Source organism: Neofelis nebulosa, chromosome 5 (assembly GCF_028018385.1).
Source record: "Neofelis nebulosa isolate mNeoNeb1 chromosome 5, mNeoNeb1.pri, whole genome shotgun sequence".
NCBI lineage: Eukaryota > Metazoa > Chordata > Mammalia > Carnivora > Felidae > Neofelis > Neofelis nebulosa.
In genome coordinates, this window is record NC_080786.1 from 75,361,465 (window position 1) to 75,382,760 (window position 21,296).

At 40.1% G+C, this 21,296-nt stretch overlaps 1 protein-coding gene and 3 non-coding genes across 4 annotated transcripts; all 4 read left to right on the forward strand.

Annotated features, from left to right (window-relative positions):
* Positions 1-16,223: 16,223 nt before the first annotated feature.
* On the forward strand, positions 16,224-16,403 carry LOC131513335 (small nucleolar RNA SNORA81). The gene has a single exon (XR_009262551.1). It is a non-coding gene; the product is annotated as a small nucleolar RNA SNORA81 (small nucleolar RNA).
* A 348-nt stretch (positions 16,404-16,751) lies between these two features.
* On the forward strand, positions 16,752-16,881 carry LOC131513307 (small nucleolar RNA SNORA63). The gene has a single exon (XR_009262525.1). It is a non-coding gene; the product is annotated as a small nucleolar RNA SNORA63 (small nucleolar RNA).
* Positions 16,882-17,137: 256 nt separating this feature from the next.
* On the forward strand, positions 17,138-17,272 carry LOC131513316 (small nucleolar RNA SNORA4). Its single transcript, XR_009262533.1, has one exon. It is a non-coding gene; the product is annotated as a small nucleolar RNA SNORA4 (small nucleolar RNA).
* Positions 17,273-17,726: 454 nt separating this feature from the next.
* On the forward strand, positions 17,727-19,562 carry LOC131512231 (translation machinery-associated protein 7-like). The gene is given in 3 exon segments (XM_058730631.1): positions 17,727-17,968; positions 17,971-18,126; positions 19,276-19,562. Coding segments are annotated over 2 exon segments (195 nt in total). The 5' UTR covers positions 17,727-17,904; the 3' UTR covers positions 18,102-18,126; positions 19,276-19,562.
* The last annotated feature ends 1,734 nt before the right edge of the window (positions 19,563-21,296 follow it).

Consider the following 21,296-nt stretch of genomic DNA (forward strand, 5'->3'; position numbering starts at 1 on the left):
GCCACAGAGAGGCGCGCCAATGCTCCATCCTAAAAAGGCTCTGGCACCAGTCCCACGCGGGGCCCTCCTCCCTGTCGGCTCCCGGAGCGTCTTCGAGCCGCTATCCCGCTGCCATCGCTGTCACGCAGTTTCCTCAGGTGGCCTCAGATACTACCAGACAGGTAGCAAAAGACTAACCCAGCTCAGCAGAACTCCACGGCAAAAGCCTGAGCAAATGCGAATCTGGTCAGGTTGTTCTTCAATCCATTCTACAATGAGGGAGCCTGATTATCTGGTCAAAAGAATGCCAGGACCATCCCAGGTTGTGAGCCGATGTCAGGAAGCTCAGCTCTTCTCTTTGACATGTAAAACGTCAGACCCCAAACACTCTGGATCCAATTTCTAGTAGTAGCCACTCATCCCAGGGGTTTGAGGACATTTGTAAATGCTTTCTGTAACAACTGTGGGCTGTGTCTAAGAGATGTTAGTCCACCTAGGGCCTGCAATTCATGTAAAAGGTTACTCTTTCCTTTGAGGTATGGTCTCTTTACACTCTGCCTGCACAAGTAGGGCAACCATTTTCATAGCAACTTCTTGCAAGAGATTCAGAAAAGGGTTAAAGGCACAAAGAAGTACGGCAGCTTTGTATTGCATTTCCATGGTGGTTTCTGCCTATTCAAGAGTCACAAGTATTTTCGAGGAACCAAAATGCAGCGTTTCTTGATAGTGGTTCAAGAGCCTGGTGTCTGGTCAGAGCCAGCTGTTGAGTTTTGATCACTAAAAACAAGCACATTGCTAAGGAGACAGATGATGTGCGGCTTTCTGGACTTTGCAGATCCAATGACCTCAGCTTCCTGGGTTAGGCCTGGTCCTTATGTGTGAGAATCATGGAAAGGAGGGAGATAGGGAAGGGGCTAAGGAAGAGGAGGCAGGAGAAGCTGATGACTAGGAATGAGGGAGAAAACGAAAGGGATACAAAAGAAATCACACTCAGAGTGCTGCTGTCCTTTCCCACATCTGTACCTTCAGTCTTCAAAGGTTTCCATGGAGATGAGTTGTCTGAGTTTATGGCAAGATGTAGCAGGCAGGGCCTGTCCTCAGAAACCAATTCTGCCCCTCATGTGTAACACATGCTTTCCCAGGGCCCCAACTGCTTCATGTGGGCTATGAGGAGGTGGGTCTGTGAACTCCAAGTTCCCTTTTCCAGTTCTGAAATCCTGTAATTGTAACTAAGAAGTTACCATTGATAGGACTGCATAGTGTTCAATGCCTCCCCTTTCCCCCAAGAAAACAAACAGTCACTGTCTCCATTGCTCTTGTGAATATGGACATTCTTGCTGTGTTCTCTTCTTCCTGTCCACCATCCTCCTTTCCGAGCTTCCTATTCTCCTTCCTATTTATGATCTGTTTCCTGATTCTGACAAATTGCATTGCTCCCATATCTGGCAAAATCAAGGAACAAGCCAGGATAACCTGCCTCCTCCAGTGAAAGAATTAGCAACCAGTCACATCTGTTGAACATCTATTATATGCCCAGGGTTGTGATAGGTAGTGCCCAGTACAGCAACTGCCACCACCATATACTAAATGACCACTCTGTGCCTGGTGCAATGGTAGGCATTTCACAAACATCATTCAAGCCTCAAAGCAACCTTCTAAGGGCTTTAGTCTCATTTTATGGGTGTTGCTAGTACAAAGACAAAACTGTGTTACTAATCTTATGAACCTAGACCATTCTCTACCTTCAGGTAAAGATTTGCCTAAGCCTGGAAAGAGAAACCATCCTCCAAGCACTGCCAAGGTAGATTCCACCTCTGTTGGTGAACTCTCAGCACCACCTCACAATGAAGAGGAAAGAAAAATGACCCACTTTGGGTGACGCAGATGAGGGTGAGGGATGCCTGGGCCTCACAGGGTCACCCATTTGAGTCTAGACTTGTCGTTTTCAAGCTAGCAGAATCACCTAAAATACAGGTTTGGGTTTTGTTTTCTTGTTTTTTTAATACAGATTCCTGGTCCCCGTGTCCAGAGATCTGACTCAGTAGTGTGGAATGGGACCTGAGAAATTTCTAACAAGTCCCCAGGAAAACTGATGCTGCCGGTCCTAGGACTAGACTTCGAGCACCCTGGCCTAGAGCAGGGCTCTTCAAACTTCTTAGACTGCAAGCCACAGTGTGACATAAATTTTACATCATGTCACAGTAGACATATATACACATAATTAAAACAAATGTTGTATGAACAATTTATTTTCCCTTACTACATGTGAAGCCCTGAAATACTTTCTATTCAACTTCATTTTTTAAGAACAATGGCCCAAATTGGGGAAAGTTGCATTTGGAAAGCAGGGTATTATAGTTATGTAAGAAAATGTCCCTATTCTTTTATTTTCTTTTCTTTATTATCTTTTTTTAGAGAGAGAGAGCGTGCACAGGAGTGGGGGAGGGGCAGAGAGAGAGGGAAAGAGAGAATTTTTTTTTTTTAATGTTTATTTTTGAGAGAGATTGAGAGCACGAGCCAGGGAGGTGCAGAGAGAAAGAGGGAGACAAAGGATCTGAAGCAGGCTCTGTGCTGACAGCAGACAGCCTGGGCTCACACTCACAAACTGTGACGTCATGAGCTGGCGTCTAAGTCAGACGCCTAACCGACTAAGCCACCCAGGCACCCCAAAAGAGAGAATCTTAAGCAGGCTCCATGCTCGGCGTGGAGCCCAATGTTGGGCTTGCTCTCATGCCCCTGAGATCATGACCTGAGCTGAAATCAAAAGTCAGACACTTAAACAACTAGGCACCCCCTTATTCTTTTAGAGATGTGTACAGAAGGTTTTAGGGATGAAACATCACTGTTTGTAATTTTAACTATCTTAGCAAAGAGAATAAATGAGATAAATACTGGGAAATGTTCATAATTGTTAAATCGAGGTGGCATATGGGTTGTTTTACTACTATTTATTCTTTTTACTTTTATTCATGTTTAAATATTTTTCATAATAAAAAGTTTTTTAGAATGATTGTTTGGACCTACTCAGTTGCTGTTATGACCCACTGCTGCCAGCTGTTTGAAAAATTGTGTGCTAAGGCAGAGCCGAGGAAAACAAAGGGAGAAGAGGAAGAGAGTTGGTAGAGAGGAAGGAAGGAGAGTGGGGAGGTGACAGGAGTTGGAGGATGACAGAGAGAAGTGCACTGTGGGAGGTGATAGGAGTCATCACAAGTGTCTCCAGGTAATACCCCTCTAAAGGCTTCTTCCTCCACATCCCACTCGATCTTCAGTGTACTTTCCCCATTGGACCCTGGGCTACTTGGCAAGGAAAATACCTTATTCATCTCTGTAAACCCCAGTTCCCGGAGCAAGCCCAGAATTAGAGAACATCCATCAGTCAAAGCTTCTCATTTCACAAAGGACTTGCACCTGCCTCAACATTGCAGCGTTGCCTCTTTCCCCCAGTGCCGCCTGCTAGGATAAACCTCTTTGCGCTAGGAGCCCAGCTGTTCTAATACATAAGACCACACTGGGATTCTTGCCTAAGGGGTCACACCATGTGCCATCTACTGCACAGCTGACCGGAGACGTGAACCCAAGAAAAGTGGAAAGTCACCTGGGCTCACACCATCCTGACAGTCATTCCACTGTCATCTGTGTCTCCTGAAACCAGGTGCCCCTGGCACAGGGGAGCGTGTGAGTATGCAAGTGCATATAGGGGGAGGGGAACAGCACCCCTGCCTCTATCTCTGTACTTCCACTCTTCTCCCCCATATATGTCCTTTCTCAAATTTAATCTATTGTCAAAATAATGTATTTTCTTTGCAGAACATTTTAGCAAAGTACAGAAAACTGAAAAAAGAGGTAGGAAAAAGGAGAGATGGAGAATTGATCATAATTACACCACCCATAGGCACAACCCCTTCGAATTTTCAAAGTGTATTTGATGAATTATTTTCATTAATAGACTATTAGAGCAGTTTTAGGCTTGCAGAAAAATTGAACAGAAAGTACTGAAAATTCCCATAAACCCACTCACTCATAGCAGTTTCTCATATTATTAGCATCTTTTATTAGTTTGGCACATGTGTTACAATTGATGAAGCAATATAGATACATTATTATTAACTAAAGCCTATATTTTACATTATGGTTCACTCTTTCTGTTGTACTGTTCTTTGGGTTTTGACTAATGCATAATGTCATGTATGTATTCACCATTGCAATAATCATACAGAATAGTTTCATTGCCTTAAAAAATCTTCTATGCTCCACTGATTCATCCTCCCTTCCCTTCAGATTTGGGGCAACCACTAATATTTTTACTGTCACCATACTTTTGTTGCTTCCAGAACGTCATATAGTTGGAATCACACAGTATGTAGCCTTCTCAGACTGACCACCCTCACTTAGCAATATGCCTTTAAGTTTCCTCTATGTCTTTTTATGGCTTGTTAACTCATTTTGTTTTAACACTGAATAGTATTTCTTATATTCTGTTGTATAGAGGTATCTGTTTATTCATTTACCTACTGAAGAACATCTGGGTTGTATTCAGTTGCAGACAATTATAAATAAAGCTGCTGTAAACAGTGTGCACAGGTTTTTATGTGGGCTTAAATTCTTAAATCATTTGGATAAATACCTATGAATGCAATTGTTGGATTGTGTGGTAAGACTATGTTTACTTTCGTAAGAAACTAAAACTGTGTGTGTGTGGTTTTTTTTTTTAAGGAAGCTTCACGTGGAACCCAATCAATGCAGAGCCCAACGTGGAACCAAAACAGGGCTTGAACTCATGACCCAAGATCAAGACCTGAGCTAGGGGCACTGGGGTGGCTCAGCTGATTAAGCATCTGACTTCAGCTCAGGTCATGCATGATCTCATGGTTCATGAGTTCGAGCCCTGCATAGGGCTCTCTGCTGTCAGCACGGTAGGTTCCTGTGTCCCTCTCTCCCTGCTACCCCCAACTCGAGCATACTCTCTCTCTATCAAAAATAAATAAACATTAAAAATAATCTAAAAAAAAAAAAAAAAGACCTGAGCCAAGATCAAGAGTCAGATGCCAAACCAACTGAGCCACTCAGGTGTCCCAAAACTACAAACTGTCTCGTAAAACCATTTACATACCCATCAACAATGAATGAGAGTTCTTGTTGGTCCACATCCTCACCAGAATTTGGTATTTTCAGCGTTTTGGATTTTGGCCATTCTAATAGGTATTTGTGATACATCGTAGTAGTTTAAATTTGCAACTATCTAATGACATATGATGGTGAGCAATTTTTTGTACACTTATCTGTATATCTTCTTTGGTGAGGTGTCTGCCCACTTTTTAACTAGGTTGTTTGTTTTCTTATTGTTAAGTTTTTAAGAGTTCTTTGTGGGGAGCCTGAGTGGCTCAGTTGGTTACGCATTCGACTTCAGCTCAGATCATGATCTCGAGGTTTGTGAGTTTGAGCCCCACGTCGTGCTCTGTGCTAACAGCTCAGAGCCTGGAGCCTGCTTCAGATTCTGTATCCCCCCTCTCTCTCTACCCCTCCCCCACTCACACTATATCTCTGTCTCAAAAATAAATAAACACTAAAAAAAAAAGTTCTGGGGCGCCTGGGTGGCGCAGTCGGTTAAGCGTCCGACTTCAGCCAGGTCACGATCTCGCGGTCCGTGAGTTCAAGCCCGGCATCGGGCTCTGGGCTGATGGCTCGGAGCCTGGAGCCTGTTTCCGATTCTGTGTCTCCCTCTCTCTCTGCCCCTCCCCCGTTCATGCTCTGTCTCTCTCTGTCCCAAAAATAAATTAAAAAACGTTGAAAAAAAAAATTAAAAAAAAAAAAAGTTCTTTGTATACTTTGAATACAAGTCCTTGATCAGATATGTGTTTTGCAGATATTTTCTCCCAGTCTGTGGCTTGTCTTTTCATTCTCTTGACAATGTCTTTTGCAGAGCCGAAGTTTTTAATTTTAATGAAGAACAATTTATCAATTTTTTTCTTTCATGGATCATGCTTTTGCTGTTGTATCTAAAAGTCATTACTAGGGGTGCCTCAGCGGCACAGTCAGTTAGGCATCCAGCTCTTGATTTTGGCTTAAGTCATGATCCCAGGGTTGTGGAATCGAGCCCCGTGTTGTGGGATCAAGCTCTATCCTGAGCATAGAACTTGCTTGGGATTCTCTCTCTGTCTCTTTCTCTGTCCCTCTCTCTCTCTCTCCCTCTGTCCTCCCCCATTCTCTCTCTCTCTCTCTCTCTCTCTAAAGTAAAAAATAATAAATAAACAAACAAATAAATAAGTATCATTACCAAACCCAAGGTCACCTCGATTTTCTCTTTTTTAAAAAATCTTTTTTATTTTTTTAATTTTTAATTTTTGTTTTATTTAGTTTTGCTTTGATAGCTTATTTTTGAGAAAGAGAGAGCACAAGCAGGGGAGGGGCAGCAAGAGAGAGGAGACACAGAATCCAAAGCAGGCTCCAGGCTCTGAGCTGTCAGCACAGAGCCCCACAAGGGTCTCAAACTCACAAACTGTGAGATCATGACCTGAGCCAAAGTTGGACACTTAATTGACTGAGCCATTCAGGTGCCCCTAGATTTTCTCTCATGTTTTCTTCTAAAAGCTCCATAGTTTTGTGTTTTACATTTAGGTCTATATCCACTTTTAGATAATTTTTGTTAAAAATGTAAGGTTAGTGTCTAGATTCATTATTTTGCAGATGGATGCCCAGTTTTTCCATCACCACTTGTTGAAAAGACTGTCTCTCTTCTATTGAATTTCCATTGCTTTTTTGTCAAAGATCAGTTGACTAAAGTTGGGTGGGACAATAACAGGGCACTTTATTCTGTTCAATTGATCTATTAGTCTATTATTTCACCAACACCATGCTGTCTTGATTACTGGATAAGAATGTCTATGGTCGCTGTGTATGTGTATGCATCAGATATATGTGTGGTTTATTAGATTTTGTTATCAGTGTTATACTCATTTCATAAATAGAATATGGAAGTTGTCTCTATTTCTGTGCTCAGGATAGAATCAATAGCAACCAACTTATCTGTTCTTTAAAGTTTCTCAGTAGAATTCTCCTGTGAAATAATGTAGTCCTGATGCTTTTGTGGATGGAGGTGTGGGAAAATACAGTTCTCTGACAACATCTATTTATTCTATGGTAACCAGTTTACTTAGCTTCTATCTTTTCTGGGATATTTTGATAAATTATATTTCTTGTAATTTCATCTGTATTATCCAGATTTTCAAATTTATTACACAGAGGTGAGTAACATGATCCCATACAATTCTATGAATTTTTTGTGTAAGTTATTTCACCTTGCTTTTATTTTGATTGTACTTTCTCAGGCTAGCCAAGTGTCTATTCATTTTTTTTCAGATCTTATATTTATTAGTACTCCCATTTCTATTTTCTAAATTATGAATTGCTTCTTTAATCCTTCCACACAACAACCTGCACATGGGTATTTATAGCAATTATATTCACAATTGCCAAATTGGAAGCAACCAAGATGCCCTTCAGTAGGTGAATGGATAAGTAAACTGTGGCACATCAAGACGATGGAATATCATTCAGCACTAGAAAGACATGAGCTACCAAGCCATGAAAAGAAATGGAGGAAACTTAAATGCATATTGCTAAGTGAAAGACATAATCTGAAAGAAGTGATTACCTCGTGAAAGCTGTAAACTTCTTACTGTACATTTCCAACTATATGACATTCTGGAAAAGGCAAAACTATAAAGACAATTAAAAAGATCAGTGATTGCCAGGGGTTATTGGGGAGAGAGGAATGAATATGCAGAGCACAGAGGATTTTTAAGGCAGTAAAACTACTCTTGGATATATATGGTTAAAAATTCATCTGAACTCGTAAAAGTACAACATCAAAAATGAACTAAATTGTAAACTATGGACTTTCAGTGATTATGATATGTCAGTGTATATTCATCAGTTGTAACAATGTACCACTCTGGTGGGTGATGGTGATAATAGGTGGGGGGGGCTATGCATGTGGGGGGCAATGTGTTACACAGGAAATCTCAGTATCTTCTGGCCAATTTTGCTATGAACCTATAACTTCTGTTAAAAACTCTACAGACTTGCAACCAGAAGATGAGTAAGTTCTGGAGATCTAATGCACAGCATAGTGAACTATTGTTAACAACACTGTGCTTTATACTTCAAAGTTGCTGAGACTAGATCTTAAATGTTCTCACTATGCACAAAAAAATAATTATGTGACTTGATAGAGGTGTTAGCTAATGCTGCGGTGGTAATCATATTGCAATATATAGATGTGTCAAATCAACACACTGTACAGCTTAAACTTACACAATGTGATGTGTCACTTATTTCACAATATTTTCAAATACCATTATAGAAAAAAATAAAGTCTATTTAAAAAGTCTGTGATTTCAGTTTTGAGGCGATTAAGAGGGCTTTTGTAAGTATATGTTTTTCACATTCTTGAAAACATAAAATTGTGTATTCTTAGCCCATATCCCTTTACATTCTAAACCAGCTCCCTTCCCTTCTTCCTCTCAGAGGCTCTAAAGCTTAAAGGTCGTGGGGTGTTCCTTGTCCTAGAGCCTACGAGAGAGAAAGAACCCCCCCGGACCACAGGAGGACCCACCTAGCCGACACCGAGGGTCCGACGAAGGCTGACAACAGGGCCGACACCTCCCCACTAGGCAGACCACCTACAGGGCAAAGGAAACCGATTGGCCAATCGCCACCACGGAGTGAAGCTCTGTTCTGTGATTGGCTTTAGCGGTGACGCCCCCTCCTGAATTGCTTGCTTGGATTGGTCCATTTCTTGACTCTGACCTGGACGGTGGCCAGAGGAGGACAAGAGACTTCCAGAAAGAATGGAGGGATGATTTGCGTGACATATGAAACGCAGTCGCACATCAACAAGCAGCCGGGCTTTGGGGACGTGGCCACGGCCTCTGTGGTGCTGGTGCTGCTGATGGCGACTGAGAGGAACCGGAGGGGAGCGCCCCCCGAGCCCGCAGCTGCCGCCGAGGTAAAGGTTGCTTTCCCGCGCAGGGGCTGGGGATGTTTGGCCTGCCTGAGCAGTGGGAGGTGAGGAGGGGGAGGAGGACTGGAGGGACCCGGGAATCTGCTTTCAGTCCCACCCCCCACCCCCCGCCCCCTAAAGGGCATCCTCTTACACCTAGCCCTTTCCTCTCCTCCCCCTCCCTGCGTTCACCCTTCAGCCCACTGACTGCCTCAGTTTCTCCATTTGGGGGGTGGAGGACCGTGGAGCTAGGCTTGCCGTTCTCCATGCTCCCCTCGCCATGGAGTTGCCAGATTTGGCAATAAAAACACGAGACACTGGATAAATTTAAATTTCAATCAACAAATAATTTTTGCCTGTAAATATATCCCCAATATAAAGTGAAATTTTGAACTGAGCATGTTGTTTTTTTATCTGGCAAACCTAGACTAGACTAATACTTGTACACCTCCTAACCATTTACAGCGTGCTCTCACAGCAGTCCCCGTGTGAGGAGTGTTGTTGTAATCCAAGTTCTGAAGAAGCCTGAAGAAGACTTGCCCAAGGTTATGCAACTAGTGGGTAATGAGGCCAGAACACCTTAAAAACCCATTTTAGTTCTGCTGCCCTTCATCAGAAGAACACTCCTGGGGAGTTCGATCTTATTGTTGGAATTAATCCAGTTAACAAAAGCAAACTTATCCTTCAGAGGGCTGGAGAATAAGTTTATATTCAAGTTCTCTACAGCATTTATATTTTAGGGAAGAAGTAACTGTATTAAGCTGTCAAGGAATATTGATTTGCTCTGTGATGATTAAAGTATACTTTATAATGACTACACAATGGCATATCATTTGGCTTTGATGTCAGTGGACAAAGTTATACTCATATGTATTGCAAAAATTCCATACATCGCCATAAAAGTAGGGATTAAGTGCATTTGGCATGTAGAGGCTAAGAGCTCGAATTCTGGAATGAAACACACCTGGGTTTAAAGCATAGTTCTGTCACTTTGATGGCAGTAGGCAAGTTATATAATCTCTCTGGGCCTCAGTTTCCTCTTCTTTAAAATAAAGATGATAATAATTGTACCCACTTCATAGGATTGTCAAGTGCCTGGGACATCAAAAGTAATTTTAGCTATTAGCTATTACATTTGACCGTTAGAGTGAATCTTTGGCATAACAAATCATTCTATATTTTTAACTTTTAAATTTTTATTTCAATTTTTAAAAGGCCAAACAATTAAGAATGTTATGGATATCTGAGTTTCAGTGAAAAGAAATGTACTGTTCAATAATAGACAAAGCAAGTATTTTAGATTGTAATACACCAATTTTACCAAATCAAATATCTATAAGCTGGGCTAATAAAAATATTTATGTATCAGTTTTATTCATTGTTCCCCATGCATAATTTTATACTATTTTTATTTTCATTGTGTTTTAAACAGAAGAAACATTACCAACCACTATGGGAGAGAAAATAACTACAGGGTAATGGGTAAAGCTAGAAAATGAGTTTACATTCAGTGGTTATTTATGGTAAGGTAGATTTAGTATGTTTTAAAAGCCAAAGGTCAAGACTTACAAGAGTTTTTTATTTCTTTGTATATTGTTTTATTTCCTTAGTGTTTACAGTATTAAAATAGTTTAATTGCAGACTATTCTCTAATATTCCTTTGGGAATTTTTCCTAGTTTTCCTTCAAAAAGCTACAAAACCTTTCCACCACCTAAAGAGAAATGTAGAACAAAGATTGAAGTTCTAATCTTAGCAACTACTATTTATTACCCAAGTGATTGTAAACAAGTCACTTATCATATCTGATCCTTGATTATTTGTAAAATCATAACAAAAACCTGAGTCTCCACCCCCAAGGTTTATAAATGCTGTCAATTATTACCAGCTATTTATTCACCTGAGAAAACTGCAATTGTGGATGGATCCAACTATTTGTCTTCTTTGTGCCTGCATCAAGCTTCCTAGAAGAGCTGGAGAAACCTGTGCACTGAGAAGACTTGGTAGTAAAAGAAATTCATGGGAATCAACGTTGCCTAGTCGTTTTGCACTGCACAGCAGGCCCATAGTGTTTCTCTAGCCACCTCATTCTTTCATTTTCTGCAACTGCTGTATCAGATTCTCTTCATTCTTTTTAAACCTCTGACATCCCTCACAAGCCATTCTCAGCAAATGATGTCAATGTTAATGAGGAAATAGAATTCCTGTGTTCTGAGCTTCCTGCCAGCAAACATTAATGTTTCTGCCCCACTGCCTGTGTCATCCTTGTCATATCATAGTTCACTTTGGAGTCCTGTAGTCCCATGGTAATGTAATAGAGCACAGGCTCTAAAGCATTTTTTCCCGAAAAATGATATTCTCCTGTTCATTAGGGACTGTGATGTGCTTCTTCCTAGATTGTGGCCTGTACATCACACTGGCTTCTTACTCCACCTGTGAGGCCATCCAGAGTTTGAAGCCAGAAATCACACACACATCATTTAGCAACAGAGTGATCAATTTCCCCTCTGTGGGCTTCAGCTGGAGAAGCTTTCTGCCAGGAAGCTCTGGGTCTTATCCTCAAGGAGAAAGCTGGGATCAGTGCTTTCAAAGTTCAGACATGACACAAGGTGCAGAATGCTTTTCTGTTTCCTCTGATTGTCAAGGATTTTTATTGAAGCATCACTTAAACCTGCTTTTCTTTCTTTGACACCATTTTCTGCAGTTATGTTTTATTACCAAGTAGAGTTTTGCATTCATAAAGGCTAAATTTAACTATTCCACTAACGTTGTAGAAATGGGTCTCTTTCACCCACACACTAGGTCTTCCTGCATCCTATGCTGATCCCTTCCAATTTATTTTGCTGGCTCCTCCTCATGGTCCTCTTGGCTGTGCCCTCCATATCTGCAGCCACTTCCTTGGACACTGGGACTGGAGATACAGCTGTACCACGGGGGACCCTAGCTGGCTGGCTTGTGGTTTCTCCTTCTAAATCACACTCTGGAGATTCAGATGCCCTCGAGTTCCCATGATTTATTGATGAGTTATTTCCTCTTGGCTTTACCATCCTATGGCTGAATGTTTGTTTACCTACAGACTCATTAGTTGCCACCAAAGGATAAGGAATAAGATTACAATCTACGGACTTTTCATGCAAAGGTGGAAATTTGGATTTGCATATGAAATTTCCTCAGAAAGCATCTAATTTGGGTTTAAAACACTGTGCAGAACAAAGAAAACAAATGAGCTGCCAGTTTAAGACTTCTGTGGTTTCTCTTCTGTAAATTATGTTAATAGGCTTGACACTCTTATTTTGAATTTTACACTTTTAATTTGAAATTATTTTAGACTTCTAGAAAAGTTACAAAAGTGGACAAAGAATTCCAGTATTCTTTACCTGTATTTCTCAAATGTTACTATTTATAACACATTTGTTTTATTCTCTGTATATATACACAATTGCACATATACTCACATAATGTTTTTCTGAAGCATTTGGCAGTAAGTCACTGACATTATGCTTGTTTACCCCTTAATATTTCAGTGTGTGTTATCTAGAAATAAGGGCATTCTCTTACATCATAACACAATTATCAAAATAAAAAAATAACATTGATTCAATATTATTTAATCTGTAGACCTAATTCAAATTTCACCAGTTGTCCAACCAATGAACATCTTACAAAAAAAAAAAATGGCTTGTTTACTGGTCCAAAATATAATATAGGATCACATATTGGATTTAGTAGTTATGTCTCTTTGGTCTCCTTCATTCTGGAACAGTTCCTCAGTCTTCGTCTTTCGTGATTTTAATAGGTTAGATGATGAAGTGATTTTGGTATCCGCATGCTTAATAGAGATCTCTGCGGACTAAAAATATGTGAGTAGAGGATGGTGTCAATCATTGAGAATGGAGGACAGTTTTTTAATAGAATGTTCCCGCATTGTTTGTTTGTTTTCTGACACTTCTCCCCAAATAGATTCAGGCTATCCATTTGGGGAAGACAAAGCACAGAAGTGATGTTGTGTTCATCTCAGTGCATTCGAGGCCAGGCAAGCTTTACTCTCAAGCAGGTGTTGCCCTGGAGGTGGCTCCATCCCACAGAAGAGCTGTGAGATCAGTGTATTCAGTCCTCAGGGTTGTCCTTACCAAAGAGGCCAGCACTGGTTTATTTACATCTGCACCATCAGTCATTGGTTAATGGCTGTCCCCCAGGGGAACATAAATTTTCAGATACTTCAGGTTTTACAAAAGTGAAGAATAGCTTAAGATTTGGTGTAAAGTGGTCCATTCAGAACCTTTTTTTTTTTCTATTATTGTCCACATGCAAGCATATAGTTTTTGTCTCAAAAATTTTTTAAAAGTTCATTCATCTTTGAGAGATAAAGAGAGAGCATGCACTGGGAAGGGGCAGAGAGAGGGAAACGCAGAATCCGAAGCAGGCTCCAGGCTCTGAGCTGTCAGCACAGGGCCTGGTGTGGGGCTTGAACTCGCAAACTGCAAGACCATGACCTGAGCCAAAGTCAGACACTCGACCTACTGAGCCACCCAGGCACCCCAGAGTTTTTCTTTCAAATTAAACAGGAACTAGGTTTGCAGAGATGGTTTGCAGGGCTATATCTCCCCAGCCTGAGAAACTAAAGCTTCCTTTGTTTCAGGGTAGACAGAATCCATGCCCTTTGTGTTATTGTTGTTAAGTCTAAATGCAATTTTGCAACATGAAAACTGCAATGATCTGTAATTAGATGGGAATCTTTGTAGTTTGTGATAAATCTGTTGCATGCTATCTGTTTTTCAAAGCTCACTGCAGGCACCTGGGTGGCTCATTTGGTTAAGTGTCGGACTCTTGATTCTGGCTCAGGTCTTGATCTCATGGTTCATGAGCTCCAGCCCACATCCAGCTGCGAGCTGACAGCATAGAGCCTGCTTGGGATCCTCTCTCTCTCTCTCTCTCTCTCTCTCTCTCTCTCTCTCTCTTTATGTCCCTCCCCCCCACCTTTCTCTCAAAATAAATACACGTTTAAAAAAAATTCACTGTTACTAGCTATGAAATAAAGCTTTTCTTAACCAAGCTGTAGGCTTTATTAAGATCAAGGCTATATGGCATAACTTCCCATTGGAAAGATTTATTTTTAAAGTAACTGATAATCAGTGACTACATAACAGAACAATTTGTCTTGGAGCTATAAACACAGAACTTGTTTCACTACTTACATATCCTGCACATAGAAGAATAATGTACGAAATGTTTGTTTGGATTCTTTAATTATCTGGTATCTCTAGGAAGCTGAGGATCTCAAGTTTGTAAAGGCACAGAAATCTAATCAAAAATGAGATGCTGTGGGGCGCCTGGGTGGCTCAGCCGGTTGAGCATCAGACTTCCGCTCAGGGCATGATCTCACAGTTCATGAGTTCAAGCCCCACATTGGGCTGGCTGCTGTCAGCTTGACAGCTCAGAGCCCACTTTGGATCCTCTGCCCCCCTCTCTTTCTGCCCGCCCCTCCCCACTTCCACTCTCTCTCAAAAAATAAATAAAACATTTTTAAAAAATAAAAATAAAAATGAGATGCTGAAAGGGATTTTATCATGAAGCAGTTTGAGTATTCTGCATTGTAAGCTTAGAAGTGATTCTGTGTTGTGCTGCATAAAAGCTGTTTGCAGACCAGAATCTTAAACTAAATATGAGCAGTTCAGCATTTAGCCATGTGCTTCAGAAATGGTTTGGTGGAGCCTGTATTTCTACAACATAATAATTTAAGCTTTAACTTTTAGATCCAAATGGTAATTCTGGCACTTGAATACTGTAAGGAGACAATTTGCCATGCCTGCATTGTGGAAATGGTGTTCCAAGTGAAAGGCACAGCATACAGTTGAAGCAGCACATACCAGTGTTTCAGGGAGAGCATCTGATATGTTAAATAGAAGCTATCTTTGTAAGTATCACCATATTTTACTTAGGGCATATTTAAACTGGTGATATTGAGGTACAGGAGGGAAAATAATTCGCCTCATTGTTTAAGCCAAATGCATGAATTCCTAGACATGATACTAGGACTTTCCTTTAATAAACTTTATATTTTAGATCCATTTTAGGTTTACAGAAAAATTGAGAAGATAGTTCAGAAAGTTCTTATATACTTTGTAAGGAGTTTCCCATATCTTACATTAGTGTGGTATTTGTTAAAATTAATGAACCAACCTTGATACATTATTGTGAACTGAAGTCCAGAATTTACTCTGATTTCTTTAGTTTTTACCTAATGTCCTTTTTGTTTTTGGTTCCAGTATCCCACCCATTTAATTTATATTTAATTGTCATGTCTCCTGAAGCTCCTCTTGGCTGTGACAGTTTCTAAAATTTTCCCTGTTTTTGATGACCTTAACAGTTTTTAGGAGTCAGATATCAGTCAGCTATTTAGTAGGATGCCCTTATATTGGAATTTGATGTCTTTCTCAAGATTAGACTGGGGTTATGGGTTTTGGGGGAGGAAGACCACAGAAGTAAAGTGCCATTTTCATCTCATTAAATTAAGGATTATTACTGTTGAGTTGACCTTGGTCCCCTGGCTGAGGTTGTGTTTGTTAGGTTTCTCCAATAAAGTTACTCCTCATTGGTTTCTCCAATAAAGTTACACTCCCCTTCCGTAATGTAGTCTTTGGAAGGAAGTCCCCATGCACAACCCACATTTAAGTAAGATTTATTTTTTTAACTTTCCAAAATGGGTCAAGATGCTTGTTTTGGATGAAGCAGATAAAAATGTGGAGTCAAGGGATTAAAGGTCAAATCCATGAGATTTACCAGAAATTAAATATAAGCATTAAGGTGGGCACGTGATTTGTCTATAGCTAGCAGGTTGGGTTAATTGTTACAGTATAGCTGTGAAGTGCTATATTGTCCTTTCCCCCTGCTGAAAGCAATTGTTTCCTACAATCTCTGTCTAGCTCAATTCTATAGTAAGACAGGGACGCTTGGTCTCAAACATTTCTCTATGTATTATTATGAAAACTGTTATATCTGCTTAATTGATGTGTCAACATAATTAGTTATCTCTCTCTTTTCTTTTAAGGTTGGGTTGTTTTCTGCCTTAATGTCAATCGATATGTTGGAAGTTATCAAAAAGTTCATGAGAAATCCATTTCAAATTCTAATAAAGAAGGAAGAATTGACCCTTGAAAGGACCAGTATTTTATAATATTTTTGAAAGAGGGTAATGTTTTTCTAGTTGATATACATAAAAATTATGGCCAGAATTTTCTTTTTTTTACCTTCTTACTTAAGCTCTGTACTAAAATTACAGAAAGTAGTAACCGTGTCTTAGTATTTATAAATAAAGCAGCAGAGTAAACACAAGAAGAGAAACAATTATACCAGATAATAAAAAAACTGAACTGAACCTCTTTCTTAAGTCCAGGATACTTTGTTCTAAAATTTGGTACAATAATATCTGTATTTAAGTAGAATTAATAGAATGAATTTCTAACTTGCCCCTTGCAATGGCAGGGATGAGAGTAAGAAATCAAATGGCTTTTTCTTCTGACTCTATTAACATTTTCCTCTCTGCAATACCAGGGGCGGGGGGGGGGGGGGGGGTTGGAATTACATGCTCCTTGTGGCATACAAGAGACCTACCAGTACACAGGCTGTACTTTTTCAGAACACAAGGCAGAGGGTAGACTGGCTTCTGAGAAAATGCATGCCAGGAAGTTCAGTTTCTGATGTGGTGAGAGTAGTTCTTCCCTAGTATTGCCAGTTAAGACACAGTTAATATCTAATTACTTCCTGAATAAACTGATGCAGGATGTAGTTACAATGTAGCTGTAAAGTGCTGCCTTGTCTTTACCCCTGCTCAAAATAAAACTGTTACCTTTCTAGCCCTGTCTGCCCTGGCGCTTAGCAGCCAGGGATGCGTGGTCTCAGACATGTCTATCAAGTTAAACACTGACTTGAGGAATGACTGTTGAGAATTCAGCCTTATTAATATTTTGCAGGTGGTGACAGTGAAAGAAAAGAAAGAAAGAAAGAAAGAAGAAAGAAAGAAAGAAAGAAAGAAAGAAAGAAAGAAAGAAAGAAAGAAAGAAAGAAAGGCATTATCGGGAAGGAATTCAGGTATGGGACAAACCACGTTTTGATTACTGCCAACTTACTGGTATTTCAGTTCCTCATTTAATTATAGTCATCTGCCAAAAGTTGGTTTTGAGGGGAAGATTTTTAGCAGTCTTTGTCAGCTCAAGCTATGTGGGGAAATAAAGCCCACACTCCACAGTGAGCTGTATGATTTCTATGTGGTTCATTACTGTTTGGTGGCCTGGAAGAGTGTGCAGCAGCTGCTGTTTGAATCAGAACTTGAATGTATACTACCGTGATCTCAGGCTCATGATTTTTATGTACAATGGTATCTATGGTTATAAACTATGCACCGCCCACCACTTGTGGAAACTGTATTCCCAACTGAATATTTGTCATCTTCATTGAGTATTTGCCTTTATTCTGGTGAAATAAATTTATGTGTTGCTGTTCAAGTGTGATTCTGTTAGCCAGACAACCTTTAAAATCAGGTATATGAATGAGGACAACAATCTTATCATCTAGTAACATGGTAAGATGTATTTAAATTCTACTTGGAGAGATTCATGGTTGATCAGAACATAGTAGAAAAACAAATGTGAAATGTAGCCCAGACTTTGGATTTTGTACAATTGATATTCAAAGGAAAAATCAACAATACTGTTAAATCCGGCTGCCTTAGCTTACACGTGAGTCCTTTTTTTTAGTCGTGTTATTCATATCTTGTGCTTTCTTGGGGATTCCTCTATAACTGGGATTTTGTTAGCATTTTCTGGTATCAATTTACATTGACACTGGCTTAGGTATAGTGGTTTTATTACTAAATAAATTATGTCTTGCTACTAATGTAAAAATAACTTTAAAAAGATATAGAGGCACCATGTCCAGCCGCAAAGGGGGCAGGAAGAAGCACCCGAAGCAGCCCAAGAAGTAGGCCGAGGAGATGGCCAACATAAGGCGTTCAAGCAGGAGCCAAAAGAGGAGCAGAAGAAACTCCAGGAGCTAAAAGGCCAAGACCAGGCCGCAGGGAAGGGCCCCCTGGTCACAGGCAGAACTAAGAAATCTGGCAAAAAGTAAACTGTTCCTTGTGCCTGAGGCAATGGTAATCCTTAATTCCATTCCTGTTTAAACATCTGGATTCCCTGTCATAATCCTGTTGCTGCCGATAGCTAGAATGGAGTGTTTTAGATCCTTTGTACATTTAAGAATAAACTTTTGTTTTAAAAAATCAATCATTAAAATAAAAAAGAAAGACAAAATGTAGTAGTCAACAAGAATAGATGATGAGACGGTGCTCAGAGATGGCACTGGCCTAATTTAGGACATGGTTTCATGAGTGAAACAACATGTAGTTTGGACAAAGAGCAAGTCAGTATTTCCATATTTGTTTTTTTCTTGTTCCGGTTATTTGATATTTTAAATTGCTCCAGCCACGGCATTTTTGATTGGCTGTATTATCTGTTTTGGTAAGAGCCATGGTGGTACATATATCTCAGCCATCTGTGTTACGGTGTCTTAGGTGAACTGAGCAGAAAGCGGTGATAAGTATGGGTTATCATGACAGATCTTTGGAAGTTCCTTCCACACACACACACACTATAAAAAGTTTTTAAGTCCTAGACCAAGTCTGTCCAACAGAACTTTTGCAGCAATGAAAATATTCTATATCTGTGCTGCCCAACACAGAAGTGACAGGCCACCATGTAGCTACTGAGGTGTGGTTCATGCAACCAGTTAACTATATTTTCTATTTAATTTTAATTTCAATATCCACATGTAGCTACTGGCTATTGTATTAGACTGCCTAGTCCTAAACAATAGCTAACATTCCAGAGTTTACAGTTGCACTTCATAGTTCCAAAAGTGTGTCAAGACGAATTACGTAATTGTTCTTTTTGTTTAGTCTGTGGTGTTTACATCTGTCCCAGGCCAACAACTGCTCTTGGCTAGCCCTCTTGGGTATGGGCTTTAATTCCACTACCACAAACACAATACTGTCATCTGCTTTATAAATAATAATGCTTAAGATGCCTGATAGAATCTGATTTTGCAGCCAAAGGAATCCTTTCCACTAACTGCAAAAGAAATCCTTTTTCTCTCTAGATATTGTAATTGGCATCTAGTTAGAATCACTCTATATATAATCTTGGGAAATAAACAGCCACTGATGGTTAACAAGTAGCTCATATTGTTAGTAGCTCATATTGTACTTGATAAGCAATATTCTGATTAATAATTTTTGTTTGTTCAGAATTGGCAGTGGAGGCTGATTTGGGAGGAAAGCTGTGGCCATAAACATTGAAGAAGACAAGTGGATTCTTTGTGACATTCAGACTTTCTACAATAGCACAGTGGAGGAAATGCCAATGAATGTGACTGACCTTATTTAATTCCTGGGATGAGACAGTTTTGAATGGAGCACTCGCTGTTGTGGAATAGGTGATGATAACGTCCACTGTGCTTCTTTCTTTGGGAATATTTGAAGCTCGTCTCAATGCTCATAACGGATCAAAAATACAGATTTTGATGGTAACACTACTCTTACTCGTGAGCCCATATGAGGATGGTCATTGGTTTTATCTGCTTCAGAATTAGAATATTGGAGTTGGATATGACAGATGGGGTTGTAACAATTATTCTTAGAAATTTATTTCCTAGTTCTGTAAAAATGGTTATATTGAGGGGCGCCTGGGTGGCTCAGTCGGTTGAGCGTCTGGCTTCAGCTCGGGTCACGATCTCGCGGTCCGTGAGTTCGAGCCCCGCGTCGGGCTCTGGGCTGATGGCTCAGAGCCTGGAGCCTGCTTCTGATTCTGTGTCTCCCTCTCTCTCTGCCCCTCCCCCGTTCATGCTCTGTCTCTCTCTGTCTCAAAAATAAATAAACGTTAAAAAAAAAAAATGGTTATATTGAGTGTGCTCCATCATTTAATACTATATTGTGGACTGGACAATATGTGCTGTATAAAAGCAGCCAATTGAGGTGCCTAGGTGGGCCACTTGGTTGGGCGTCCAACTTCGGCTCAGGTCATGATCTCACAGTTTGTGAGTTCAGGCCCCACATTGGGCTCTGTGCTGATGGCCATTTGTGTTACAAGTTACGTGTGCCATCAGCACAGAGCCTGGAGCCCACTTCGAGTTCTGTGTCTCTCCCTCTTTCTCTGCCTCTCCCCTGCCCATGTTCACACTGTGTCTCTCTCTCAAAAATAAATAAACTTTAAAAAAAGAAAAGAAAAGAAAAAAAGCAGCCAATTATGGGGCGCCTGGCTGGCTCAGTCAGTGGAGCATGTGACTCTTGATTTTGAGATTATAAATTTAAGCCCCAGGTTGGATGTAGAGACTACTTAGAAATAAAATCTCCTTTTAAAAAAAGCATCCAATTATATTAAACTAGTTTATCTGCTTTTATTGCGTTAGTCATTAGACTGAATAAAACAAACTCAAAAATGTTTTTTTTTTAAATAAAGTGATTTCATTTTGTATGGTATTGTGTTTTTACTTTGTAATGTTACGGCATCAGGCTGGAATGCTGGCAGGAAAACCAAGCGGCACTTGGAGACCTTGGTGGATTTATTTAACACTGATGGGCTCAGAGGAGACCGTTTCTCCAAAGATCTGAGCCCCGAATGTGAGCAGGAAGGGTAATTTATAGTTACCAGCCTCCATATTTGGGGGGGGGGGGGGGGGGTTGGTTTTCAGGCCCTCAGCAAACAAAGAAAGAAGAACCCGGAGGAGGGGTCTCTAAGCTAGAGACCAGAGTTTGTTTTAGTCCAATCAGCCATCTTTGGTGTACTTTATCCACTTCTCCAACAGTAAAACATTTTACTAGTCATAAGCATGAACTGGAGCCTTTTACTAATAAGCACCAGCAACAATCATATCCTAGGGTTAAATCCCAGAAAATTTGCCATATTGTATATCGAATATTCAATAAATTATAATAACATATTTTTTCTTTAAAGTTGTTTGGTCCTTATTCCTTAAAGAATTATGCTTTTTGCCATAATTGCCTATTTTCCAAGATAAGATAAAACAGCACACTACAATAAATATTTTATTCTAGTTACAGAATTATAAACAAAGGATACACTCACTGTATCCTTGCTTTTCATTAAAAGTTTTAATAGTTCCAAGCTAGCTGCTGTTTGGCCATAGCACAAAGACTAGTCACTTGGTCAACGGCAGATGTTCAACAGCAACATCAGCTAAGCACCCTCTGCTTCTTTGACAAAAAAGAAGTATTAGAATGCAAGGTTTCTCCTTCTCATGTGGCAAACA